Source organism: Emys orbicularis, chromosome 8 (genome assembly GCF_028017835.1).
Source record: "Emys orbicularis isolate rEmyOrb1 chromosome 8, rEmyOrb1.hap1, whole genome shotgun sequence".
Taxonomy (NCBI): Eukaryota; Metazoa; Chordata; order Testudines; family Emydidae; genus Emys; species Emys orbicularis.
In genome coordinates this window covers 31,127,995-31,143,187 of record NC_088690.1, presented here as the reverse complement: position 1 = coordinate 31,143,187, position 15,193 = coordinate 31,127,995, and the positions used below count along the sequence as shown (strand labels likewise).

At 47.5% G+C, this 15,193-nt stretch overlaps 1 protein-coding gene across 1 annotated transcript in view; it reads right to left on the bottom strand.

Moving 5' to 3' along the window:
- The window catches only part of LOC135882437 (calcium-activated chloride channel regulator 1-like), a gene marked incomplete at its 5' end in the record, with an annotated part of 48,787 nt that overhangs the window by 21,151 nt on the left and 12,443 nt on the right, over nucleotides 1-15,193 (bottom strand). Inside the window, 4 exons of the mRNA XM_065409342.1 lie at nucleotides 1,760-1,987; nucleotides 8,849-9,026; nucleotides 11,793-11,910; nucleotides 13,561-13,711. Coding sequence (XP_065265414.1) covers nucleotides 1,760-1,987; nucleotides 8,849-9,026; nucleotides 11,793-11,910; nucleotides 13,561-13,711 — 675 coding nt within the window. The remainder of the gene's footprint in view (nucleotides 1-1,759; nucleotides 1,988-8,848; nucleotides 9,027-11,792; nucleotides 11,911-13,560; nucleotides 13,712-15,193) is intronic.

Sequence of the window (15,193 nt, the reverse complement as noted above, 5' to 3'; positions counted from 1 at the left end):
ACAAAGAAAATGAAATTATGATTTGATACTGAGAAATACTGAATTACAAAACTGAAAGCATATAAAACATTATATAGTAACCTGTAGGCCACAGAAATACGTCATATGCCATTTTAAGCATCTTCCTGTACATTTTCATTGAATTCATTATTGTGGGTTTGTGTCAAATATTTTAAGAGACGCTCACAACCTGTTTAAGCCCCATAAATTATCTTTCTGAGAAAGAAGATGGATACCATACACCATCCTTTACAAATTCCATATCATAAGCCTAAGATTTTTTGATCAAAACTTCATCATTTGGCTCCTCAGTGGAGTTATGTTGATTGTTGAACTGAAGACCTAAAATATTTGTATTTTAAAGAAAGTGATAGTAAAACTCTTATTTATACTATATAATAATATATATGGAGTACATGATAGTGTGATATAGCATGAACTGGGGATTCTAATGTTATTCCTTGATGATGAAATTTTGAGTGACCATATTTGATATGATAGAAAAAAGCATTCTTGGAATGTTTTAGAGAGGTTTTAATATTTTTATATTGGGACTACTTTTTATCCCCTACCTGTAAAAGCCAGCTGCCTTTGTTATTATTATTCAACCCATAGAGGGCTCATAGAGACTTCTAAAAATTACATAAGTGTTTTTCCAGACATTAAGATGCCACAATTTTAAAGCGAGATATCTGGGGCCTCTCCAGGGCACAAAAGGATGTTGTGTCTCCCACAGGGAAGCTGAGGATCTTCTCTTCCCAGAGATATACCGGTGGGAAGGTCCTATTTCTAGCCCCGAAGGTCTGTGAGATATCAAACTTGAAAGTTGTAACATATTTGAGAACAGACGTTGTCACTAGCTCAGGATTGAATGTTTGAAACAAATAAATTAGGGATGAGGAAATTCTGTATATTAGGGAAAGAATGCAACAGTGGTTCATATAAAATAGCTCTTGGAAGCTGGGTAGTGGTTTGGAATGTAAGCATAAAACCTGGGGAGATGGATTTATGGGCAGAAGGCAGGTGAAGCTTGAAAAGGTACAGGATAAATTGCAAAAAATGTGGCAAACTTATAAGATGTTTCTCACTTCTATGTGATATTTATACATATGAACACACCATATTCAGGGAGGTTATATTGGATTTACTTTAAGAATGGTAAATTTGAGGCCCTAAAGAGATTGAGAGTCTCTTTAAAGGCTCATATCACCTATAGCAGCCTCTGCAAGATGAGAATTGTGCTAAATTTAAACAAAAAAAGCCTCACCCTGATTAATCCAGCATCACTTTATGACAATCCAAATTCTTGACTCATTAGGATAAATGATTATGAGGAAAAGTATTTCTTTTTTATTTTGCTATGCCTAGTGACATATATTTATTTTTAAACTAATTTGAGAGAGTCACATATGAAAAATATCATGAAACTTGCATCTATGATATATTTTCTGTTTTGGGGAAGTACAGTGGTTCTGACATTCTGGATCTGAAACTAAAAAGAGGAGCACAAGTTATATTTTGTAAAGAAAAAGAGACCAGGTCTGGCATATCATTTTTAGGAATTTGATGAGTTTCCTTTTAGCAGTCCCTAAAAAGGTATAATGGGAGAAATAGTGGCCTCAATTTTTTCTTGAATAAAGGATGATTACGGAAATATTGACTAAAGAAAATATGGTAATATATATACAGCACATTGTTTTACAACTGCCTGTTTCTAAGCAGTTCTGCTAAAAAAAAGAACGTATATGTTTATTCTTACCCAAGCCATGCTCCCAGAAACATCAAGTACTAGACAGACTACACTGTCTTTGGTCTGCAGCAATGAGAAGGAGGTCTCAAATGGAGGACTTGCGCTATTTATTGGAGAGGTGTTACTGAAGTCAGTAGAGTTCATAATTACTTCCCAGGTGCTTTTGTAGTTGCACATTTTGTTCTGCATATTTGTAGCCTTTTCATTATGAGTACTTTGATCACAGAACTCAACCACCTAAAAAAAGCCAATTGGAAGAGAAGAATGATTACTGAAAAACAAGTGAACACGTGTAGTAGCAAACCCCAGTCTACTATTTTTCCATTGCTCACGACAACCACAAATACAGAAATTCTTTGCCTGCTCTAAAGGCTATAGAGAATAAAATCCTTCTATGTCCTTGTAGGGAGCCAGGGTGGCTGCCCTCCGAACCTGAGGGTAAAGGGCCTTTCTCTCAGCCTGAGTGGGCGGGGCCAGCCCAAGCTCGCTCCACCCCCCAGAAGGGGAGGGGTGGAACAGGAAGTATAAAGGGCCGGGCCCTTAGCTCAGTTAGGGCAGCACCAGGGAGGGAGGCAGACGCAGACCGCGGGCTGCTCCCTTCAGACCCTGCTGCCATGCCAGGGGAGGCCCTGGACCAGTGGAAACTGCACCTGGAGGACGGACTGGGGCTGCCAGGACTGCCCGCTGCCGAGTACCCAGAGGAACTGGAGGAGCCGGAGTGGGAGCTGGAGCTGCCAGCAGCCGAGGACCGGGAGGAGCTGGGGGAGCCTGAGCCTGAGGAGGAGCTGGAGCTGCCAACAGCGGACTACCCCGACGCACTGGCGGGACCAGAGGGATTCAGACGAGCAATCGGGTAGGAAGTAGCCCAGGGACAGAGCTGCACAGTGGTGAGTCTGTATCGCGGAAGGACCCCGCTGATCCAGTGGCGGGACCCTCGTCCTGCCACTGTCAGGGCCCTGGGCTGGAACCCAGTGGTGTAGGGTGGGCCTGCGTTCCCCTACCCGGCCGAGCCACGCTGGGACCTTTGCCGGCGCTCCCCTGCCTGAGGGGCGCGCTATTGACCTGTGCCGGCGCTCCCCTGCCTGAGGGGCGCGCTACAGACTCTGGCTGACGGCCTTCCCGCCGCTAATTCCCCGCTGGCGGAGGCGTGACCCAGGCCGGCCAGTGACGTCGTAGCTCCCCACCGCCCCTAGCGGGTAGGTGGACCGACGTCGATCACAGTCCTGGACCTTGGAAGAAGTCATCAAAGAAGAGTGTTCCCAAAGAATCTGTCTCAGGGGTTACACAGGTATGTCCACACTGCAATCAGCGGTATGACTGGAGCTCAGGCGGGCGTACACGTTCTATCTTTAATCCAGCTAGTTTGTCTATTGATAGAAGTAAAGATGTGGCAGCATGGGCTGTACAAACCCACCCAGAACCCTGGATATATGCTCCACATTGCTAGCCTGCACCAGTGCCCATGCCACCATGTCTTTGCTGCTATTTTTAGCCTCACTAGCTAGATTAAAGCTAGCACCAATATGCGTTCCTGAACTTCCGTCATACCTCTGAGGGCAGTGTAGACATACCTGTATTTAATCAGTGTTGTAAGGATGCCCTGGCAATGCAGACATCATCAGTAAAGTTCACAGTTATGTAGTTACTATGGAGTCTCAGTGCGTTGACACATAAGGCTCACCTGGGACACAACACACTCTGCCAGGGGAAAATCATGCAGAAGGAGAAAAAGTTTTCAAAACAAAACCCCTCTGATCTTCCTGGCTGGCAGGAATACTTTCAAAGAGGATGAACAGCTCGCTGTGTCTGTCCCCCCTTGCTACTCCCCACAGGGCAGAATTTAGCCCATAGAATATTTTCAAAGCTCCAGAAGTAAGGTGCGGAGTGTCTCTAGCAGGTTGCTGAGCACACTCAATATCCATACATGTTAGTGGGAGCTTAGCACATCACAGGATTAGACTGTCACAAAGGAATAAACCTTCTCAATGTTGTAACAGAAAATGCCCCAGCTGGGTAACTTTGTTATCTGACCCAAACGGGAGCAAAAGGTTCCACAATGTCAGGGTATTTCCATACACCTGTGATGGGACAGATAGGCCCCACACTGGCAATGAAAGGGTTAATGCGAACCTATGGACCCAGTTGGTCCCACCCCACTACACCAACAGCAAATGACAGGCATAGAGAGAGGAGCTAAAGGAAACTTAGCTAAACTCAGGGCTGCCCAGGAAGAAGAGCAGAACTCCGCTTCTCCAGAGAGAAGCCTGGTTGCAGATCAGAGTTTGAGCCAGCTTGCCGGCCTGACAAGCTCCTGTTAGAAGGGACAACCAGCTCCTGGGGGATCAGCAGAAGCAAGAACTGTTTGGAGACAAGCCTTGAATAGAAAGGCTGGGTTCCACATAAGTTTCATTGGACAACTCTGTTTTGAGTTGTGTTTTTTGTTGTTGTTTTGTTGTTCCTGATTCCTTTGGAAGGGGTAGGACTCAAGTGAGCCTTGGCCAGAGGGCAAAAGCAATGCTACTTTGGACCTCTTAGACATAGCAACATATCATCAGAGACCTGTAGCTAGATGAATCATACCCTGAAGGACCACAAGGGGGCACTACAGAGGCAGCCCATGCAGAACAAACTGGTGGGAGAATGCAGGCACAGATCTAGCACCAGGGGAAGGGAGGAGGTCAGGACATTTTTTTAAAAAATCAACACTCTCGGAAGAGACTCCCCAGCAATATGCATGTGGAGCAACTACTGAAATCAATGGTGGAGCAGGACACCCAGCAACACCAGCAGCAACAGTGGCTCCTACAGCAACTGGCCACTCAGCATCAGCAACGGATTTGAAACTTAGCTGCTCAGCAGCAACAGCGACAAAGGCTGGTGCAACAGGGCGTGACCTCACTGCAGCCTCTCACAATGGCCAGGCTTCCGCCATGGGTCTGGTGGACACGGACCTGGCCTTGGCCCTGGTACCAGTCAATTCATGAAGATGGGGCCTGAAGATGATTCAGTGACTTTTCTTGAAAATTTTCAATGGGTGGCTGTGGCACTGAGCAGTCTTACCAGTCACCTACTTGACCAGGACAGAACCACAGGCTGCCTATTGTGGGCTATACCCAGTGACAGCATGGGATTATGCCTCCGTTAGCAAAGTCTGTGGCAAGGTGGCCATTTTAAACTCATTGGATATCTCTAGGGGCCTGATCCTGCATGGTGCCACAGAAACTACAGGACTTGTGCTGGTGGCGCGGGGTGTGTGTGTGTGCTCGTGGGGCAGAGGACCGATAACAAGGTCCGGAGGACCTGGGGTGAGGGGCAGGCGGTGAGCACCCTCCTGCAGGATCTGCTCAAGGAAAAACTGAGAGGCGGGCGATAAGGCTGCCCGCACCTCCTGGAGTACACGTTGGGAAGTATGAGGGGTGGAGAGCCCCTTGTGCTGGCCAAGCGCCAGGGGATCCATCCAATCCCCCCTGGTCATAGTCCAAAAGGTCTCCAATTCTGGTCATTCCTGCCAGGACCAACCTCTGGTGTACCAAGTGGGACTCCGCCACCTGCAAACCAGGTTGGGGATTATGTAGCAGGGCCTCTGTGAGGAGATCTGCTGGTGGCCGCCACAGACCTGGTCACCAAAACCAGCTTTCAGGTCTGGAGGAGATCCTGGTAGAAGTCTTGTGGAAGACCCATTGGAGATAAAAGAGCTGCCAGTCATATTGGAGCCCTCAGATGTGGTAAAGGAAGGCATGCGCTAACGTGCTCCATGCTGAACTACCTGCACCATAAAGGAGTCTCTGCAGGGCCTGGAGGCAGAGGAGATGGACCTGACTGCAAAAGCAGAACGGGCTCTGTCCTTCCTCCTCCAGGGGAAGACTCAACCTCCCACTAGAGACACAGAGCAGTCCTGACCAAAAGAACTCTAGAGCTAACCTCTGGAGCCAGGCCAGGATATCCCAGGCTGGGCTCAGGGTGTTGAGCCGGTGCCAGAGCCTGGTCAGTACTGACTGGTTGACCACCAGTGCCCTCTCCCACAGGGAAAAGCACTGGAGCAGTCCTGTCCACCTCCTCAGCCGCTCAGCCACTCTGTCCTTCAAATCTTGCTTGTTCTCCAGCGGAGAGGGATGGGTGGCAGAAAGGTAAATGCCCAGATAGAGCAGTGGCCCCACGCTCCACCGAATGACCTGAAGCACGGGTGGGAGGGAACTCTCTACCAGCCGTCCCCGGCCACCAGGCCAGAGCTCTTGACCCAGTTGACTGCAGTGGAGGAGGCCAATCTGCGACAGGTCACCCAGGTCCTGGACCACGAGGAGTATGTCATCAGCATACGCTGACAGGACCACACACAACTCTGGCTCATGGAGCACCCACCCTGCTAACCTCCTACAGAAGAGACGGAGGAAGGGCTCAATGGCCAGAGTGTACAGTTGGCCTGACAGTGGACATCCTTGACACACCCTTCGCCCGAAGCTGACAGGTTCGGTCAGAGTCCAGTTGAGCCTGACCAAGCACTCCATGGAGGCATACAGGACCTGGAGAAAACCCACAAACTGGGGCCTGAAGCCGAATGCCCGCAGAGTGCCCTGGAGATAACCATGTTCTACCCTGTCAAACGCCTTCTCCTGGTCAAGGGACAGGAGGGCGAATGACAGACCATCCCTACACCCACGCTCGAGGAGGTCCCGGACCAGATAAAGATTGTTGAGGATAGGATGGCCCGGTGTAGGTCTGGTCGGATGGACCATATCCGCCAGCACGGACCCCAGCCACAGCAAGAGGGCCTTCGCTGTGACCTTGTAGTCCATGCTCCGGAGCGAGACAGGACGCCAATTCCGAAGGTCACGGAGGTCCCCTTTCTTTGGTAGCAAGGTGAGTACAGCTTGCCTGCATAACAGGAGAGGCACCCCACTTCCTAAGGACTCAGCCCAGATGATGGCAAGGTCCGGATTGAGGACGTCCCAGAAAACACGGTAGAACTCCACAGTCAGCCTGTCCATACCCAGAGATTTATTAGTGGGCATCTGATGGAGGGCTTCTGAGAACTCGGTCAGAGTGAGAGGCAGCTCCAGCCGGTCCTGGTCACCTGCACTGACCGTCAGGACTCCATCCCAGAGCACCCTGCAGGCATCGGTGTGGGTTGGACCAGGGAGAAGAGTCTGGAATAGAAGGTCTTGGCCCTCACGTGCATCTCCACCGGATCCGTGAAGGGGTGCCATCCTCTGCCAAAAGGCAGGTGACATGCTTCTTAGCCCCCTTCTTTTTCTCCAGGGCATAGAAGAAGTGGGAGCTGCAATCCATCTCCCAAAGGAAATGAATGCGGGATCGAACAAAGGCACCTCGAGCCCAATGGTCTTCAAGGACCCGGGGGAACCAACAGCTGAGCCAGTGCTTTGTACACTTAAACACCAATTAATTCCCCCCCAGGGTGGACCTGAAAGGGCCTAATTAGTGGATTAGAATGGGCTGGGGGAGGACTAATGAGCAAATTGGCTTATTAACGCAGGAGATAGAAAAAGGCACAGGAAGGCAGTGCAGGGGAGAGAAAGGCAGACTAGCAGAGCCAAAACCAGGAAGGATCACTGAGTAGAGAGATCCCTTCCCTCTCCTCTCCTCAGAGAACTGAGGAGAAACTGAAACTGTAAATAATTGTGGTGCATGGATCAGTAAGGGGATAGGAAGAGCAAATGCAAATAAACTGCACTGGGGTGTTTGACAACTTAAGGTCCCTAAGCTGGGGAAGGCCTATCTGTAGCTCATGTGAACCTTCTGTTAGGTGGTCTTAGCAGCAACAAGGGCCAGGTTCAATATCTGAGGTAGACAGTAGCTGAGGAGTGCATAGTCAGGTTCCAAGGCAGAGTCAGTACAAGGGTCAGAGTTCCAAGTCACATTTTGGGAGCCAAGTCACAAGGTGAAGTCCCAATCAAGCTGAGATCGGAGCAGGGAGACGTCATGGCAGCTACAAAGAATCTATGCTGTTCCCTGGACACTTCCTGGAATGCCCTTTAGATTTATATAGGATGGGGAGCCAATCAGGAGTCATGGGGCTGCCGTCTGTCAGACCCATGAAGGTGGGACTTCTCATGGTCTGTGTCCACAGCAGGTCATGGGCAGTGGCTGGCAGGATACTGCTACCAGTTTGTATCAGGATTCTCATCTATTGTGGCCTTTCTCAACAATCTGCTCAAGAACAGCAGCCTGAGAAAGATCCGTTGGACGGAAACCTGTGAGAAGGTCTTTCAGCCACAAAAGGCTCACCTCTGTAGGGAGCCCATTTTATACAGCCTGGACTTCACCAAGAAATTCCTCCTACACACTGATGCTTCTGAAGCTGGATGGGGCTGTCTTCTCCCAAGTGGTTGATAGTGAGGAGCATCCCATTCTGAGTTACAAATTGTTCCCAAGAGAGGCCTACTCCATTATAGAAAAAGAGGACTTAGCTGTGAAATGGGCCATGGAGGCACTCCAATATTACCTTCTTGGCAATTAATTCACCCTGGTCATGGACCATGCACCTCTACGATGATTCCATGCCATGAAGAACATCAACCCCCAACTCATGGTGATATCGCTCTCTCCAGACCTTCTCCATCTGTGTCTGGCATAGGACTGGGTTGCTCACTGAAATGCAGACTTTTTCTCTCAGTAGAGGGGAGCTGCAGGGCAAAGCAGTGCCCTAAGTAAGATCTTGTGTGTGTGTGTGTGTGTGTGTGTGTGTGTGTGTGTGTGTTCACACACGCCTCGGATGGGTGGGTGATGAGGCAAATAGGCCTGGCAATGAGAAGGTTAATGAAAACCAGTGGATTCACCTCACTATACTTCAGCAAATGTTGGGCATGGGGCGGGAGGACTGGAAATGTTGCTCAGAAAGCAGAGGGAAAGTTTTTTGGGCAGAGTGATGGCTTGAAAGAGGCTTGGAATTGTGAACAAAGAAAATACCTCCTGTTGTTTGATTCCTGCTGTCTTCAGAGTAACAGGACTTTGTGTATATTCTTTGTAAACTAACAAGATTGCATCAAAGAAATACTTTACTCCATATCAGGTTCTCCTAATGGAAACAACCCACAAGACCCCGAATATCCAATTGGGTCAAAAAGCAGTAACAATACTTACAGAAGGGAGGCTTTGCATGTACATTATAGATGCTGGGACATTTTGTGTTTTTTCTGGTACAAATTTACATTCAGCTTCATACAGCTTTGTCTGTTCATCATATTCACATTCTCTTGTTGTGCAGCTGTTTCCCGTGCAGCTTTGGACTATATATTTACCAGTGATATCAGCTGAACATCTGAAGGAAGGTGAGATAGAAAGAGGCTTAGCTAACAAGCCACATATAATCAACAAATAATATTCTGTTATTTATTATTTGAATCGTGGTAGGCCCCAAACCTCCAAACACAATTGGCATTAGTAGACACCATGGGCAGTGGGTGAACCATGGACTTGGGGAGGCTAGCCCCCCGGCCGCCCCATTCCTTCTGTGTGGGGCCCTGCCCCTCCTGCCCACCTTCCCCCACTGGAGCCCAGAGGCCTCCCCCCCCATTCCTGGAGCGCCGAGTGGGCGGGCAGCACAGCCCACCCCCCAGCCCCAGAGCGGCAGGCAGGCGGGTGGGCAGGCAGCTCAGCGTGGCCGCCAGCGCGGTGGACAGGCAGCATGCCCCACCCCCACTGGATCCCCAGGTGGGTGGGCGGCACGAGCACCGGCTCCAGCCGCCCAGAGTCCCTGGCTGCAGGCCGGCCCCCACTAGCCCCAGCCTGGGACAAGGGCCCTGAAGCCCTCCCAAGAGTGGGAGGTCCGGAGGCTCCCACCCAAGGTGGAGGCAGAAGCAGCCCCTGCTCGTGTCACAGGGCCCCCACCCAGGGCAGGTGGAGAGACGCAGGCTCCCCACAGCTTCCCGCGCAGCTCTCCCCGACCTGGCTCTTGCCAGGCGTGTGGGGCCTCAGAGCCACAGCCTGGCCATTATAAGAGCTGGGTGGGCAGCTGTGGGCAGGTGGAGGGTCTGTGGCTCCTCTTACCTGCGTGCGCGGCTCTTACCGTGGCCAGACTGCAACTCTGAGGCCCCCCCTGGCCAGAGCTGGGTTGGGGAGAGCTGTGCGGGCAGCTGTAGGGAGCTGGCCCGGAGTCAGAAACCCTCCTCTTGCCCCGGGCAGCCGGGCAGGGGGGGGACATGGTTCGGGGGTTGCTCTCGCCCCCCCCATCTTCTACCCGCACCCCAGGCAGGTGGAGGGTCTGCCACGGCTCCCCACAGCTGCCCGGGCTCCCCAGCTGGACTCCATGCTGGCCTGACCACGGGGTGGGGCTTGAGGGGGGAAGAGGAGGCGAAGGTGTGGGGTCCGGCCAGGCCCGTCCACTTTCAAAAAGTGGGAGGGCTATGGCCCCCGGGTCACTCCTGGTTCCGGAGCCACTGGCCCAAGGTCCCGGCTACATGAGAAGGAAGAGCCACAGCAGAGTGTGGCCGGAAGCAGGAGGGGGTCTAGGGGAAGAGTGTGGGTGGGGCCACGCAGGCAGTTTGGGTAAGCTTAGCTTCCCCTGCCTTTGATACCCACTGCCCATGTTAGACACCATCTCTGCTCCAAAGACTTTACAATCTAATTTACAAGTAGTCACAATAATAAAATACTGGTAGTCTTTTTTGTTTCCAGAGGCATCCTCACGAAATTATTTATAGGTTGTGTGTGAAACAACATTTATGTGAAGAATAACAATGCAAGTGCCTCCACTAGTCCATCAATATGCCTCAATCCAGACATGAAGGACCCTCTCCTGAGGTGAACGGGTACTACATTCTCCGTGCCCGTTCAATCACTGTCTCTGGGACAGAGTTCTAGGGCTAGAGCTGACCCAACACTCTGATCACAAAGGTACTAGCTATTCCCCCTGGAGTGGACTTAACTGGGAGATGGGTGCTCAATGGCTTAATTAGACACAGGGCTGATGTGCTAATGAGAGCAATCAACCCATCACCTGGGAGCAGTTAAGCAGCAGAAAGGAAGTGCAAGAGGGAGGATGCCAGGAGACACAGAAGCTCAGGATGAGGAGATCTTTCCCTCTGCCACCCCAGAGAGTGGGCTATGGGGAAGTTTATGTACACTCGTATGTTGCTGCCCAAAGCTGTACTGATGTACTAGTGGAAGGGACCTAATAAATAACACAGTTATGCTTATAAACCTGGAAAGTGTCCAGCCGGTTTGCGGTGTTTGAAAGGGCGGAGCAGGGAGCCCTGTCACAGTCTCCTTCAGTGGTGACTGGCAATTAGAGTGCCAACTGCAGTACAGAAGTTTGGTGATGTTGATACTTGTCCATTAGGAATTGGACTGAAAACACCAATTCATTTCACAGTGGTCAACAAGTGACTGGCAGATGGTAATGAGTTTTAGGCACTACCAAACTGGTTCCAGTTCAGATCAGTGCCTGAGAGGTGAAAAGTTCTGTATCCCATTTCAAACCCACTGAGATATCCAGTCTCACTCTGTTTTTTGTTTCTCATTGACAGAATTGAACATTTAAAAAAACCCACTTAAATATGCAGAATCTAGAGAACATTATCATAAGATAGTAATAGCGCTAAAACAGGGCAATAATGGGGTGTGTACTTTGACCATGTCTCTTTTTAATATTTAAATAATACTAAACATGAACTAGTAAGAATGTTTTGGAACTTCCAGGATCTCCTCCCCACCCCCGAGGAACTTGAGAAAACATTCTTATTTACTACATGCTAACTGCTATTTGATAAAGCCAGGGTAAATCAGAATGTAGAGAACGGGAACTCAAATCTGTAATAGCATCTAAATTAAAAGCTCATTCAGTGGTAAAAATGTGACACATTACAAAATGATAGTGAAGATTCAATGAAACTGATCTGTAGACAGCAATATTGTTAGTTAAACATTATTGTGTAAGCTTCTTTTTTAATCCTATGAACAACAACTTGCCAAAACTCTTCGCACGGGGCGCAAAGTACAAACTGAACACAGATAACCAGTATGTGACAAGTATCACTGAGATATTTAAAATTTCATCAGCTGAAGACAAAATATAAAACATTGGTACCTAGTTGCTTCAACAGTTTCTTTTCCAGAGTTTACAGACAAATAGAAAGGTGCATCGTTATTATATTCATCAAATACTCCCCAACGAAGATGGGCCCATTCATGGACAAAAACTTTAGCTGTGGAAGAGCAGGAGCATATGTGAATTCTAAATACAACACTTTACAGTTTACTTTATATTTCCATAGATCATTTAAACAAATTTAGGCCCAATCCTACAATCGCCTCTGCTTGGACATACCCCTGTGCCCACACAGGACTCACCATGGGATCCGGCTGGAAACCCAAATAGATCACTGTGTTCAGATTAACCCTCCCAGAATATTAACAGACCTAAAGTAAAGTTCTGTTTCCATACAGTAGCTTCTGACTATTCCAAGTATCAAGCAAGGTTTCTCATGTTACCCATGACTTTTAAAATCATAATTCTTGGCTCTTATATAATACAAAGGAAAAGGTGTATATTAGAAAACCATAGAGAAGTTAGTTTAACTTCAGTTCAGGGTAAAACTAAGGATTATGTAGATAGTTGAAGGCGGATAAAGTGTAAAAGGTTAGACAACCAGAATACTTTTGCAGAAAACCAAACTATCTCACCAAGACAATCTAATCCCTTTCTTGCAGGTGTTGGTAAAGCCATTGACATGGAGAATGTATATCATGTTGTCTAACTAAAGCCTTCAACTAAAGATGGGCCAAGGAAGCAGAGCTCAGCTCAGATTAAGTTTAAATCAGAATTCAAGATTTCAGTTCAATGCTTCCCCCGGCTAGAATTTGGGTTTGTATTTGACTTTACTAGAATCCAATGAATTATTCTAAGGAGATTTTTGTCCCAAACTGCCAGAAATCTGATGAGAAAGACCGTTCTTGTGAGATTTCCACCATTTTAGGCCAACAAACCTCTAAATTTTTGATCCAAGCTCATGCAGGTTTGTCTTGGATTTGAATCCAAATAACCTTGCACATTTACCAGGGTTCAGATTTGAGGGACTGGTTTTGACATAGCTCTGTTTTAAAAGAAACACATAAATGATTGATTCTAACTTGTGCATGGAACAGAGATAAATAAATTGGACAGTATATTGGTTAAATGGGCATAGGAGAAAGTCATTGTTAATAACAGCAGATTACACTGCACAAAACTGAGAGGTCTCTATTGGGGCTTTTTTATTTGCTTATGAATGGCCTCACATAGGCAATGCCCATGGAGTCAAAAAACATGCTGTTGAAATCAAAATGGGAATATTGTTAATTCCTTGTGAATGTACACTTACAAGAAGGGTAGTTGGGCAAATGTGACTTTCAGAAGTTCCAATAAAAACCTTCATGTCCTCAGAGGAGGATCCACTCATGAGAGTTTGGTCTATTCTAGAATCCTCTGGGACTGGTTTTACCTACATGCTCACCAGGTTACGCCCACTGCAACTCTCAGATTAGTTTTCGGCACTGTAATGTTAGGATATAGATTATTTCCAAGTCAAAGCAATGATTTACGAGGAAAAACAACCTTCATTTACTGTAAAATTATTAGCCAGTATTTTCAAGAGACTGGTCAGTTTAGGTGCCCCCATTTCTGAGTGTTCAACTTAAGACTCATCCAGGGAGCTTGATGTTCAACACTGTGTGAAAAAAGAGGCTCTTTTTAAAGTTTCGCAGATTGGGCAACCAAAACGGAGGCATCTCAAATCACTAGTCACCTTGCAAAATCTCGGCCATTGCATATTTATAACAACAAAAGCAGAAAATTAAGGTCCAATAGATAGTGCTACCTCGTGATCCATAGATGTTAATCAAAGTGTCATTTAACAGGAAGTTGGGAGTGAAATGAATGTATCGTCCCTTTTCCCCACATCTTCCATATTGCAGCGTGTAGGGATCATCTCCGTACTTCAAGAAAGGATTAGCCACGATAACATCTGCCTGAAAATAAAAAAGCCCTTGTTTAAAGAGCAGCAGGAAATGGAGGGTGGCAGATGATTCTCCTGAATGGGCTCATCCTGCAGCTTTTACTCACGGAACACTCCCATTGATTGTTTCCCTGGGTAAGGACTGCAGGACTGGGCACTAGAGGGCAATAAAAATTCTAAAAAGAGCAATTTATATTCCCTCGTTATTGGAAAAACTTAGGGCTTGTCTACACGGTGCGGTAACACGCACTACGGGGGGAGATTTCTAAAGTGCAGCACTACGTTAAAGTGCATCAGGGAATATTTAGTACACACCAGCAGGGTCTACAAGGATCAATTAATGAGCAACACGTTGTCATAACTATAAAGGAAAGGGTAACAGCCCTCCTGTGTACAGTACTATAAAATCCCTCCTGGCCAGAGACTCCAAAATCCTTTTACCTGTAAAGGGTTAAGAAGCTCAGGTAACCTGGCTGACACCTGACCCAAAGGACCAAGAAGGGGACAAGATACTTTCAAATCTTGGTGGGGGGAAGGCTTTTGTTTGTGCTCTTTGTTTTGGGGGTTGTTCGCTCTTGGGACTAAGAGGGACCAGACATCAATCCAGGCTCTCCACATCTTTCTGAACAAGTCTCTCATATTTCAAACTTGTAAGTAAACAGCCAGGCAAGGGGTGTTAGTTTATCTTTGTTTTCTCAACTTGTAAATGTACCTTTTGCTAGAGTGTTTATCTCAGTTTGCTGTACTTTGAACCTAAGGCTAGAGGGGGGTCCTCTGAGCTCTTTAAGTTTGATTACCCTGTAAAGTTATTTTCCATCCTGATTTTACAGAGATGATTTTTACCTTTTTCTTTAATTAAAAGCCTTCTTTTTAAGAACCTGATTGATTTTTCCTTGTTTTTAGATCCAAGGGGGTTGGATCTTGATGCACCAGGAGTTGGTGGGAGGAAGGAGGGGGGATGGTTAATTTCTCCTTGTTTTAAGATCCAAGGGGTTTGGATCTGTATTCACCAGGGAATTGGTGAAGAGTCTCTCAAGGCTACCCAGGGAAGGGAATTAGCTTTGGGAGTGGTGGCAGCGGACCAGATCTAAGATGGTAGTTAAGCTTAGAAGTTTTCATGCAGGCCCCCACATTTGTACCCTAAAGTTCAAAGTGGGGAAGCAGCCTTGACATGGTGGCAGAGCGGTGGGATCATTTAAAACCAAAAGCCAGTAAGATTTTTTTTTTCTCCTTTCTAGCTGCTTGGAAAGCAGAGCGGAAGGTAGATGCATATCTTATCTCTCCTTGCCTGAAGGCAGAGGTGTTAAGTTTTTTTTTTTACAAGGGTCTTTGTTAAGAGAAGGGTTCAATCAGTGAGCAAACAGCTGGTAAAAGGAATTTACAAGCTGAATTGTTTTTTTTCTTTCTACCTCTCGGGGATAGCTAGTTAGAAAGTCTCTGTTACCTCAGCAGCAGCCTGAGCTGAGTGCATCCCAGTTTCAGTCAACTGCAGAGG